Source organism: Microcaecilia unicolor, chromosome 13 (genome assembly GCF_901765095.1).
Source record: "Microcaecilia unicolor chromosome 13, aMicUni1.1, whole genome shotgun sequence".
Classification (NCBI taxonomy): Eukaryota; Metazoa; Chordata; class Amphibia; order Gymnophiona; family Siphonopidae; genus Microcaecilia; species Microcaecilia unicolor.
In genome coordinates this window covers 71,122,528-71,134,382 of record NC_044043.1, presented here as the reverse complement: position 1 = coordinate 71,134,382, position 11,855 = coordinate 71,122,528, and the positions used below count along the sequence as shown (strand labels likewise).

The following is an 11,855-nucleotide window of genomic DNA, read 5'->3' as shown; positions in this document are numbered from 1 at the left end:
GCGCTTTGATGGAGTGAATGACCCGGAAATAGTTCTGTAGTGCTGGGCAAGATGGCGGCGTCCCGGGGTTGATGAGGAATCATAGGAAAGAAAAATCATCGCCGCGGAGAGCGGAAGAGCTCGGTTTCAGGTTGTAGAAAATGGTGTTTCTGAGTGTGTCCCACTGGATTCGTAATCGCGGTGCGGACCGATACTGGCGTGTTCAGGAGGTGCTTAAACATGCCCGGGTGAGTAACGAAGTTTTAGGCGTTGTAAAGTTATACAGACAAATCCTCTCACTCTGAATCAGGCATCTGAATTCTTGTTTTCACTCCGGGACTATGCACTTATCTTTAAAGATTAGTGATGAAGGAATCGGAAGGCGTTCGTGTGCACCTACTATCAGCAGTAGTAGCATTTTAGATGCAGTTGTGTGTATACGTCACCTGACCTGAAGAGCATGTGGAGTGGAGTGTATGATCCCAAATTTTAAGCTGGCGATCATCTGCACGAAAAGTAGTATCCAAATGTTAAAGAAGGGATAGTTTTCAGTCTATCACACTCAGTGCTTTTTTTGTGCCAGTACGCACCGGTACGGCGTACTGGCACATTTTTTGTGAGATGGTGTGCTGGAGCCTGCTGTTAAATTTTTTGGCGAGTCGGTTGTTTACCGAGTGCGAGCCGGCTTGCCTCTCCTCCCCCCACCCCACAAGCTGCAGGCTCCCCCGCTCCCCAGGTCGTCCATCATCTCCTGCCTGACCTCAGCTCCCCGATAGCCCTCATTTTCTTCTTGCCACCGCCCTGCCTTTAAATATTGTATTTTTCCTCGACTCGCAGCGCCGGCATTGAAAGCAGCAGGCTCAGCTCGCCTCCAGCCTCCCCTTCCCTTGCATGGTTCCGCCCTTGCGGAAACAGGAAATACGTCAGAAGAGGGCAGAACCACGCGAGGGAAGGGAAGGCTGGAGCTGAGCCTGCTGATTTCAATGCCGGCGCCGCGACTCAAGGGAAAATACAATATTTAAAGGCAGGGCGGTGGCAGGAAGGAATCGGGGAGCTGAGGGCAGCTGATGGATGACCTGGGTGGCTGGAGGGGGGCAGGGGATAGAGGAGAATTGCTGGACATGGGAGGGGAGGGGAGGGCAGGGGAGAGAGGAGTATAGGAGCCGGCTCTGTGGGTGCTTGAGCACCCCCAATATTGAGCAAGCTCTTATTGTGTCCAGGAAGGGGTCATTTCCATTGGGTTCAGCACTCCCAATCATTGTGAAAAGTTGGCTCCTATGGAGAGGAGACGTGCTGGACATGGATGGAGGGGAGGGAAGACAGGAAGGAGATGCACATGGATGGGAGGAGAGGGCAGGGGAGAGAGGAGGAGAAATGCTGTAAATGGATGGAGAGGAGAGCAGGAGATAGAGGAGAATTGCTGGACATGGATGGATGGAGGAGTTGGCGGGGAAAGAGGAGAAATGCTGGACTTGGATGGAGGAGAGGGGAGAGAGAATTATTGCTTTATATGGATACAAGGGAGAGAAGAGAGAGGAGAAATGCTGGACATGGATGGAGGGGAGGAGAGAGAGGAGAAGTGCTGGACATGGATGGAGGATAGGAAAGAAAAAAGAAGATGCACATGGATGGAGAAAAACTGCACAGGGATGGAGAAAATAGGCAAAAGCTGGATCCACATTATACCTCCTCCAGTCAATTCCATGGAGGAGGACCCAGCTTTTACTTATGGATTCAGGGCAAGAAATGAAGAAGGAGGAAAGTAAAGAAATATATGGAAAGGAAACCCTGGAAACGGAGTTAAGAGAACAGATAGAGAGCAGCAGAATCAGAGACTGGGACCAATATGGATAGAAAAACAAAGTCACCAGACAACAAAGGTAGAAAAAAATCATTTTATTTTCATTTCAGTGTTTGGAATATGTCCAATTTGAGAATTTACATCTGCTGTCTTATTTTGCACTGGGTATACTGGAGCTGTAACAGCTTACAGAAATGATTTATAATGAAAAAAAAAATCATGTTGGTTTTTTTTTCTCCTATACTAGTATAATATTTTCAATGATGTCTGTTTATATGCGCCATGGCTGGTATAAGGGGTGTGGCTATAATAGGGGTGGGGTCATGTGGTGACCCCGCCCATAATGAGTACCGGCACCTTTTTTTCTACAAAATAAAATACTGATCACGCTCATAATCCCATTAGCAAAGTACATCTCGGTAGCTTAGCCCATGTCATAATCCATCGGCTAAGTGTAAACTATAAGAGTTTCTGGGAATCACTAGTTTTCAATTCTTTTCTCTCTCTCATTTAGCATTTTCGTGGAAGGAAAAATCGCTGCTTCATGTTGGCCGTCAGAAGCGTTCAAAGAGCTTTTGTAAATGCCACAAAAGCAAGGAAGGCTAAGAAGCGGTATATGAGAACGGTAAACTAGTCACTAAAGCAGAATGTTCCGTTTCATTGCTATCCAAGGAGATGGATAGGTTTCTAAATGCTCTTGTTAACATACAGTAGTTAGCATGAGCAATCATTCAGGAGCTGATGCAGAAAGCTGCTGTGAGTAGAAGCAAACATGTTCCATGAGGTGTATGTGCATATTGCTAGTTGATGCAGAAAGGAGTTTATTGTACCTTGGCAGTTAACTCGTGCACACAGTATATTAAAGTGAATGATAGTGAAGCCATTATTTCTCTGTAATACACAAAAGTAAATGGGATTTTTTTTTAACACATGCACAATGTGAGAAATTCACCACTAGGACCATAGAGCATAGGAGGGTTAAGTTGAATGGATTTAATGCCAGTTGTTGCAGTTGCTGGCAGGATTTGGGGTTTGTTTGGGTTTTTTTTAACATAGCAAGTACCTGCAACTTTAAAAGACAGAACAGAAGCAACAGCAACTTCACTGTATGTGTGTCTGAAGAAAATGAAAGCGCACCTGTGCAGAACAATATTCCAGTTCATGTGCAGATGTAGGCTGGCACTTTCATTTTCTTCAGACATGCACACAAAGATTCTGTGATAAGGGTAACTTCACTGTGTGCATGTGTCCAGCAGGCTTTTCCTGATCAGTGTGCAAGTTCTGCAGCTTTGAATTTGCATCTCATTAGCTTTTTTTTTTGTTACATTTGTACCCCGCGCTTTCCCACTCATGGCAGGCTGTGTGGCTTACATATTATATACAGGTACTTATTTGTACCTGGGGCAATGGAGGGTTAAGTGACTTGCCCAGTCACAAGGAGCTGCCTGTGGGAATCGAACTCAGTTTCTCAGTTCCCCAGGACCAAAGTCCACCACCCTAACCACTAGGCCATTATTGCATCTCTGTGGAATATTTTCTTACTAACCTTTTTCCTGAAGAAATAGATCCAGCTTTGGTGCATTGTTTGCCTCATTGAACCCTCGGTTTTAGTTTAACAGTAGAGCTGACTTCAGCCACTAAACAATGTGCTCTGGCTCACCTCTGCCCTTCTCATTTGTCAAATCTAATTTCTTTTACAACTGTTTTGGCCATCAGGTATAGCTATACCCTCCAGATATAAAATACATCATTCCTGATATGTGTATAAATACCTCCGATGATGCAGGTATCAGGGAAAATCACTTTGAATGTATTTGTATCTCATTTTGAAAATAAAACATTCTTTTTAATTTTTTTGCTGCTATGCTTGTGGCTTGCTTTCTTCATTCTCTAGGTAATGTTTCCAAATGGGTTTGTTTTACTCGTTCCATGACAGAAATGAACCACCTGTGCCTTAGTTCAGTGTCTTCAATGCAAGACCTGGGGGCCAGTGGCAGTCCCTGGAGATATCGTTGTTGTTGTTCTTTTTTTTTTACGAAATCACATGACACAGGAACAGTTAAGGAAATGTGAACATAAGAGAAAAATAACAAGGTTTAGTTTAATATAATTTTCTTATGAGTATAAAAATGCCTTTACCTTGAGATTTTTTTTGTCTTTCTTTCTTTAGCTTTGGATTAACAGAATTGCAGGAGCTTGTCGAGAACATGGTTTGAAATATCCTGCTCTCATCTATAATTTAGTTAAGGTGAGTATGTGGTTTTAAAGCCCTCTATTAATTGGATTAACAAATGAAATAGTTATTACTGCATGGTAATACATAATAACATTATGCAGAAACTGCAAGAGAATAGAGGAACATTTAGGAATCTTTAAAGAAGCATGTAACCTAATCAATCAAAAGCAAATCAGAATTATAAAGTTGAATTGTATGCACAAATTTACATTATTTCTTTCATGTTAATTTCTAGTTCATTCTCTTTCAGAGGTTTCATAGTGCTCTGTTAAGGTGGTTATTTAGAAGCATCAACACATCTAAATGGCAGCCTTTAAATGTTCAGAGAGGCCCAGACTTTTAAATGCCATTTGAAGAGGCGCCATTCAGGCGTGTGGAAGCTCACTTTGTCTAGATGGCGTGTGGAGAGCATGCATTCCCTATTTATGCTTGCTCCAAGGCATATCTAAGTGTCTTCTGTGGTGCCAGATGTAAATCTGAATGTTTCCAGTCCCTGTGAGACCAGTTCCCCCCCCCCCCCCCCCAAGCAGAGAACACTACCACACATAGATACAAGCCCAATATATGACAGCTTACCTTATCACCCCTGGGGCCCAAGACTACCAGAATTGATATGGGTTCTCAATCCCCCTTCTCCCACTTCCCAATCTAGATCTCAGTCTTACTGGGGTCCCTGGCATCTAGTGAAACAGGAGCAATGCCCACTCGCTCTCACCTCATGCCCTTTTATGAATCAAAATGGCCACTGAGACCTTTAGTAGTAAATCTAGGGTTTGGGGAAAGGGTTTGTGGATCCACACTAATTTTGGGAGCCCTGGGGTGGGGTGATGGGACAGGCTGCCACGTGTCAGGCTTCTGCCCAAATGTGGTGGTCTAGCCTGGTGGGGTAGTGGTCCGGGAGGTCTTGCTGATGTCGGGGGGGGGGGGGGGCTGGATCATGTTAGTTGGGGTTGGTGGTAGCTGGGGGGGATAGTCAGGTGCTGCTTGCGGGTATGCAGTGCTTAGCACTGTTCTGTCTGTGGTGTAAAATCACCACATGGATGTGGCAGTGCTGAACCTGGCAAGCCTATCTGGCAGGGAAATCTACATTTTATTAGCACCTTCCGACTCTCTAAAATGGATGACCTTGGTGGGCATCCATGTAGACATGTATTTTAGGAGAGTTAGAAGAAGGTCTATGTCAATGTTCCCTCTAAGTGGAGCGCATGAGCGATGATTGCTCATACATTTTAGGAGCGTCACCGATTTTACATGGTTGCTCACAAAAATGTTTTTTTTTTTTTGTGCTGTATACAGAAATACATTGCTAATACTGGCACTCAAAAATTGTTGTTTTTTAAAATTTGTTGCTCACACGAAAAACAATTTGTGCACACCAGGCCACTCCTTAAAGGAAACATTGGTCTCTGTGAGTAGATCCTTTTTTAACATACTTGCCTAAGTGTAGACATCCTGACTTGGATGTCTCTAGGCAGGCTTGTACATCCTTTCTAAAATGCCAATCACAATATTCTAAAGATTTTAAATGCTGAGAAAATTTAACATAATATCTCAATTACCCCTTTTCTCTACTTCTCTGCCTTAGACTCAGGTAGCTTTGAACAGAAAAGTGATCTCTGACTTAGCCATTTATGAACCGAAAACCTTCAAGTCATTGGCTGCTCTGGCCCAGCGGAGGAGGGAGGAAGGTTTTCTGGCTGCGCTGGGAGATGGCAAAGAGCCAGAAGGAATATTTTCCCGTGTGGTCAAGCATCATTAAATGATCAGAATTGTTTCCTTCCCATATCTTCATGCCATTGGATGTGGAAACCTAGATTGTTTTACAGACTACAATCAGGATTTGCTACTGACTTGGTCCTTGTAAGGACAGTTTAAAAGAACAAACAAGGTTTCTGTACATCATATTGTCTATGCTGAAAAAGTCTTCAATGTCTGTGTTTCATTTCTATCAGGTCTTGAAACAAGGTAGGTCTTCTTGCAACTTATTGCTAAGAATGTTTCCAGCACAGTTTTGTTGTTATTTTCAAAAACTGTTAAAATATAAATATAAGATCAGGATCTGACTTATAAATAAAGAAATGTGAAATAAACAAAGAAGTGAGCGTTATAAATTGTAACACAAAGTTCTCAATATAATTTTAGAGAGATTCACCATAACCAGAATTGATGGCATTAATACAAAAGCTCATAACAGGATAAAAACAGCCAAGGTTGATGACAGAATTTTGACTCTGTTCAGAAGCCAGTCCTAGCGTACTCAATTCTTTTTATTTACTTTGTTTTATTTATATAATTTCCAATTCATAATCAAGCCTAGAACTTTTTTATACAGAAGGCTAGCGGAAATACATTACTGAAACAACAAAACAAAAAAAAAGCGAGGGAGGAAGTAATCTCACTATCTTTACTCACATTAATGTCTATAATTATGGATTCAAGATTTAGACTGACAAAGAAGAAATATTCTCAATACAGCAAAGTCTTTTCTATATATATATATATATATATATATATATATCAATAATGTGAGTGTCATTTTTTTTTTTGTTACATTTGTACCCCGCGCTTTCCCACTCATGGCAGGCTCAATGTGGCTTACATGGGGCAATGGAGGGTTAAGTGACTTGCCCAGAGTCACAAGGAGCTGCCTGTGCCTGAAGTGGGAATCGAACTCAGTTCCTCAGGACCAAAGTCCACCACCCTAACCACTAGGCCAATTTCAAACACAAGATCTAACTGGACGACATTTCACCACCTTGCTTTTTTTTTTTTTTTTTATATTTATTTCAAATTTACATTTATGCAATACAACATAAATCAATCAAGATAACATTAAAGGAACTTAAATCAAAACGGAAATTATCCTACATTATATCGACCACAAATTATGATCCAAGATCTAGGAAAATAACTAAAATCAAAAAGCAATCAAATTAAGTGAACAGAGAGAGATGGCGAAGATTCGCAGCCGAATAGCGCTTAATACAGTGCCTATTACAACATTATTCTTTAGAGGTAATAAATTCTTGTAATTTTCCTGGGTCAAAAAAAATATATGATATAGATTCAATAGTAATAAAACATTTACAAGGAAACCTCAATTGAAAAGTTCCACCTAAACGGAGAACTCTTTCTTTTAGTAACAGGAAAACTTTTCTTCTTCTCTGGGTATCCTTGGAAAAGTCTGGGAAAATCTGTATTTTTGACCCAAGAAAAGTGGAGTTCATATGGCGAAAATAAAGTCTCAAGATGTTATTACGGTCTGTTTGCAGTGCAAATGTAGCAAGCAGTGTGGTTCTCTCAGTTATGACCTCCATAGAACTTTCCAGGAAGTCAGTTAAATTTAAAGCAGCTTGAGGATTTTGAGGAATATCACCCTTTCTTGCACCAGAAATATATTGTACTCTTATAATAGGAGGGAATCCCTCAGAGGGGACACCCAATATCTCATGCACATATTTCCTCAACATTTCCAGTGCTGGGATGAGTGGAGATTTAGGAAAATTAAGAAAACGTAGATTATTTATGCGAATTTGGTTTTCAAGGAAATCTATTTTACGCTGCTGAAAGTTGAAACTTTTCATCAACATTTCTGTTGAAGATTTCACTGCCTTAAAGTCATTGTCCAAAACATTCATTCTAGATGTGTGCTCTGCAACTTTAAGAGAAATATCTTTTTGAGTTTGCTTTACCTCTGCCAACTCTCCCGTTAGGATTCGGGCAATCTGTTGTACGTTGGAATTTAGGCCTTGTATCGCTTCCCATAAAACTTCTAGGGTAATAGCTGAAGGTTTTTTCAAATCTCCCAGCACGACAGAGGACGCATTCAGATTCACTGCAGGCAGTACACTTGCCTGCATCGATGTTCCTTCTGGCGTTGAGGAAGCAGCGGGGTCTCCGCAAACAAGCGCAGGGGACCGACTCCCGGATACCACGCTCCGTTCCACCGCTGAATCCTGCCTCTCTCCTGGCCTTGGGGGAACAGCCATTGGGGGTGGGCTCAACGAGACTCCCTCAGCGCTCAGGTCTGTAAGATTTTCCGGACCGCCCGTAGCGAAACCGCCAGCTCCCGGCGTCAGCAATCCCATCTCTGCCAGAGTCATCTGCCGCAACGGGGCTGGTTCCACCCTGCGCGCGGAGACAAGTGCACTGGGTTTACCCTTTCGCTTGCCCATAACGGCAAGCGAAACTCCGTGTGCAGGTTTCAATGGAGGGAGGAGAGAGCTCGGCGCACATCCGTTCAGCTAGACGCCATCTTGGATCCGACATTTCACCACCTTGCTATTAACGAAAGAAGAGAAGGATCAAATAATACATATTTATAACAGATTGCCATTTGACAACCCATTTACTTGGCAACTTCAGAAAATTGTAATACCACGTGTTTTAAAAACAGCAATAGCCCATACCTCCTTTGAGTCTCTGTCCTTGGACTGCCCAGAGAGGCAGCTGGAACACCAGACTGAGGCTTGGAACACTCATTGGTTGAATGGTGGATACCATCCAAAAAAAACCTTGGGAGGCTGTTGAGGTTGGGAGGAAATAGAGGGCTGTGAGCAAGTAAATAATAGTGTTGACTCCTGTGAGTAAGGGTGGAGAAGGAGGACATTAATTGTGGGGATCGATTGGATCTTAGCGGATACGGCTTTGTAAACGGGCGTTAGGTTGCCTATTAATGTTATAGCTTATGAACTCCAGAAGGAAACTCTTTTTGACATGAGGAAAGTAATGTGGTGATCATTACCAATAAATTTGAGACTGAAATCATACTTCACATACACTTGTTTATGGGTTGGGTTCATTAGATATGGATTAGATTCCACTGGATATGGGTGAAATTTTTGTCCCTATGCAACTCTAACCTGAACGGTCCATTTAGTCGTCCCAGCAGTCACATTCATTATCAATGAATGTGGTATGAAATATGTATTCCTGATCTATGATCTGTGTCCAACAGCACAAAAGCAAAGGTGGCAAAAAGGAGTCCTAAAGTCAATCGTGGTAATAAATGATGTTTTATTATGTTGAAAGAAAGACATCAGGGGGACCAGTCTACTAAAAATGCTGGCTCCTCCTACATCCTAATGGCTTGGTTTTGTGCATTTTGCACGTGGATGATTTTTTTTCGAAAATGGGCCATAAAACAAAACATCCAAATCACAAAACCTTGTTCAAAGCAGTATTTTCGGAAAAAAAAAAAAGATGACTTTTTTTTTTTTAAATGACCTTCTTTCCTATTCATATTTTGGACGTTTTTTGCAAAACATCCAAAGTCAGACTTAGAATGTCATATCGAAAATGCCCCTCCACATAACTTTGTAAGTCCATGTGCTTTGAAGGGGAACAGCTAAATTTGTGTTTTAAAAGATTCAGATTCCTACTGTATTTTTTTTTTTTTTTTTTTTGCCTTTCTTTGGCTTGCTCACAGGACTAGCCTCATTGGAAGCAAAGGTGAATTGAAACTGAAGGATGAGAGATTGATATTTGCAGCCCAGGACAGTGAATTACAGATGAGATGGTTTACAGCAAGCATAGAAAAAATTAGTACAACAGACAGCTGTAGATTCTGTAAGAAAGAGCTGGAAATAGTCACTCAGGCTGTGAAGTTCTGATGGCAGAAAATACAGAAATCGCAACAAAGTGGCACATCTTGTCCATTGGAAATTTTTTTTAAACATTACAACGTTGCGGTACTGGAAAAGCACCGAGATTCAAATCAACTCTTGTATACCACTAATATCCCATTTCCAGGGTTCAATGTGGTTTATATTCTTTTCTAGGTGAGACAAAAGCAAATAGTGTTATTGTGAGGTTTCAGAAACATTAGAGACCATTGGATTAATGCATGAGACTAAAAACATTAAGGAAAGGATAATGGATGATACTAGCAGGTAGAAGTCATGATGGATTGTTATGAAGCAGTCTTCGGGAACAGAAAGGTTTTTAACCTCTTCCTGAAGTTGAGGTAGCTGTTTTCTGTTCTGATGGGAATAGGTAGAGTTCCATATTTTAACTCCAAGAATGGGGAATACAGAACCGAAACTCTTCTGGTTTCGGTCTGATAAGACTGGACCAGACATAGTGAAGCAGTCTTAGTAGTTCCGAGGTGAAGCCCTGTAGGATTTGAAAAACTAAACAAGCAGCTTTGAACCTGAGACTTTCTGCTATGGGAAGCCAGTGCAGTTTCTTCAGATGAGTTATCAATAGAAATCAAACAAAATAAAACATGGAAAAGAAAATAAGATGATACCTTTTTTATTGGACATAACTTAATACATTTCTTGATTAGCTTTCGAAGGTTGCCCTTCTTCCTCAGATCGGAAATAAGCAAATGTGCTAGCTGACAGTGTATATAAGTGAAAACATTCAAGCATTACTATGACAGTCTGACAGGGTGGGAAGGAAGTATGTATGGGGACATCAAAGCATATCATTGATATTCTAACAGGATGGGTGTGGATAGGTGAGGGGAGGGTGATCAACAGAGACATACAGCTTTATGGTTTATAATGGGCTAGGAACCCCAGATCCTTGTTAAGTCCTTTCTGTTGGGTGTTAAAATATTCAATCATTCTGACTTCAAAGGTCTTACGTTCTTGTATGGTTTTAAAGTTGCCTTTCAGGATTCTCACTGTGAAGTCACTGGTACAGTGTCCTGGTCCTGTAAAATGTTGACCAACAGGCGTGGGAACCCTGCTGGCACCAGTATTGTTCATATGATGTCTATGTAAATTGAATCTTGTCTTAAGCATCTGGCCTGTTTCTCCAATATAGCATCCTTCGTTACATTTTTTTACACTGAATGATATATACCACATTGGAAGATGAGCAAGTGAAAGATCCCTTTATGTTGAATATCTTTCCTTTGTGGATGACTTTGGGGTCCTGTGAAATATTTTGGCATAGTTTGCAACTGGATAAATTACAGGGAAGTGTGCCCTTCTGTTCCTTTTCAGTCTGTGATGGAAGTTTACTTCCGATCTGAGGAAGAAGGGCAACCTTCGAAAGCTAATCAAGAAATGTATTAAGTTATGTCCAACAAAAAAGGTATCATCTTATTTTCTTTTCCATGTTTTATTTTGTTTGATTTCTATTGATAATCTTAAGAGTGGACTAACACGGCTACCACACTCCTCTACTTCAGATGAGTTGAAACACTAGTACATCAGTGTAGGTTCCTTGAAACAGCCGCAGCAAAACATGGTCCATGTCGGGACCTATGAAATGCGGCCCCGGCCAATGAGCTGCCAACCTCAAAAGAAGTTTCATTTTAAAAATATTTGAAAATGTTATTTTCTCTAACAAAAAATGTTTTTTTGAAAAAAAAGTTTGGCATGGCAGTGTGGAGCACATGGATGTGCCACAGTGCCAACTGTGCAATGACCAAAGAACCCCCATAAGGACAAGCAATTGACCCGTCACAGTCCGTGACGGTCCACTTCAAACCATGAGCACACTTGATCATGATCCTGAGAGAATTATGGAGATAAGAATAGTCATACTGGGTCAGGCCAATGGTCCATCTAGCCTAGTATCCTGCCAATCCAGGTCCAGCCTGGCAGAAACCCAAATAATAGCAACATTCCATGCTACCATTCCCAGGGCAAGCAGTGGCTTCCCCCATGTTTGTCTCAACAGACTGAGGAGGTTATGATCACATGGGACATCCCCATAATGACTGGTAAAAAGTTAGATGTGAGGAAATACCAGATACAGTGGTAAAATAGAAAAACAACAGAACGGCATTAATCATAAAGGGGTCAGTCCTGAACCATGTAGAGAGAGGAAAGATCTTCATGTACCAAGGAAATGTGGCAGAAAGATACAAAAATATTTCCG

At 41.5% G+C, this 11,855-nt stretch overlaps 1 protein-coding gene across 1 annotated transcript; it reads left to right on the top strand.

Annotated features, from left to right (window-relative positions):
• Positions 1–32: 32 nt before the first annotated feature.
• On the top strand, positions 33–6,107 carry MRPL20 (mitochondrial ribosomal protein L20). The gene is made up of 4 exons (XM_030185824.1): positions 33–227; positions 2,295–2,405; positions 3,951–4,028; positions 5,602–6,107. The coding sequence occupies exons 1-4, from the start codon at positions 141–143 to the stop codon at positions 5,773–5,775; spliced, it is 450 nt and encodes a 149-aa protein (XP_030041684.1). The 5' UTR covers positions 33–140; the 3' UTR covers positions 5,776–6,107.
• Positions 6,108–11,855: the final 5,748 nt, after the last annotated feature.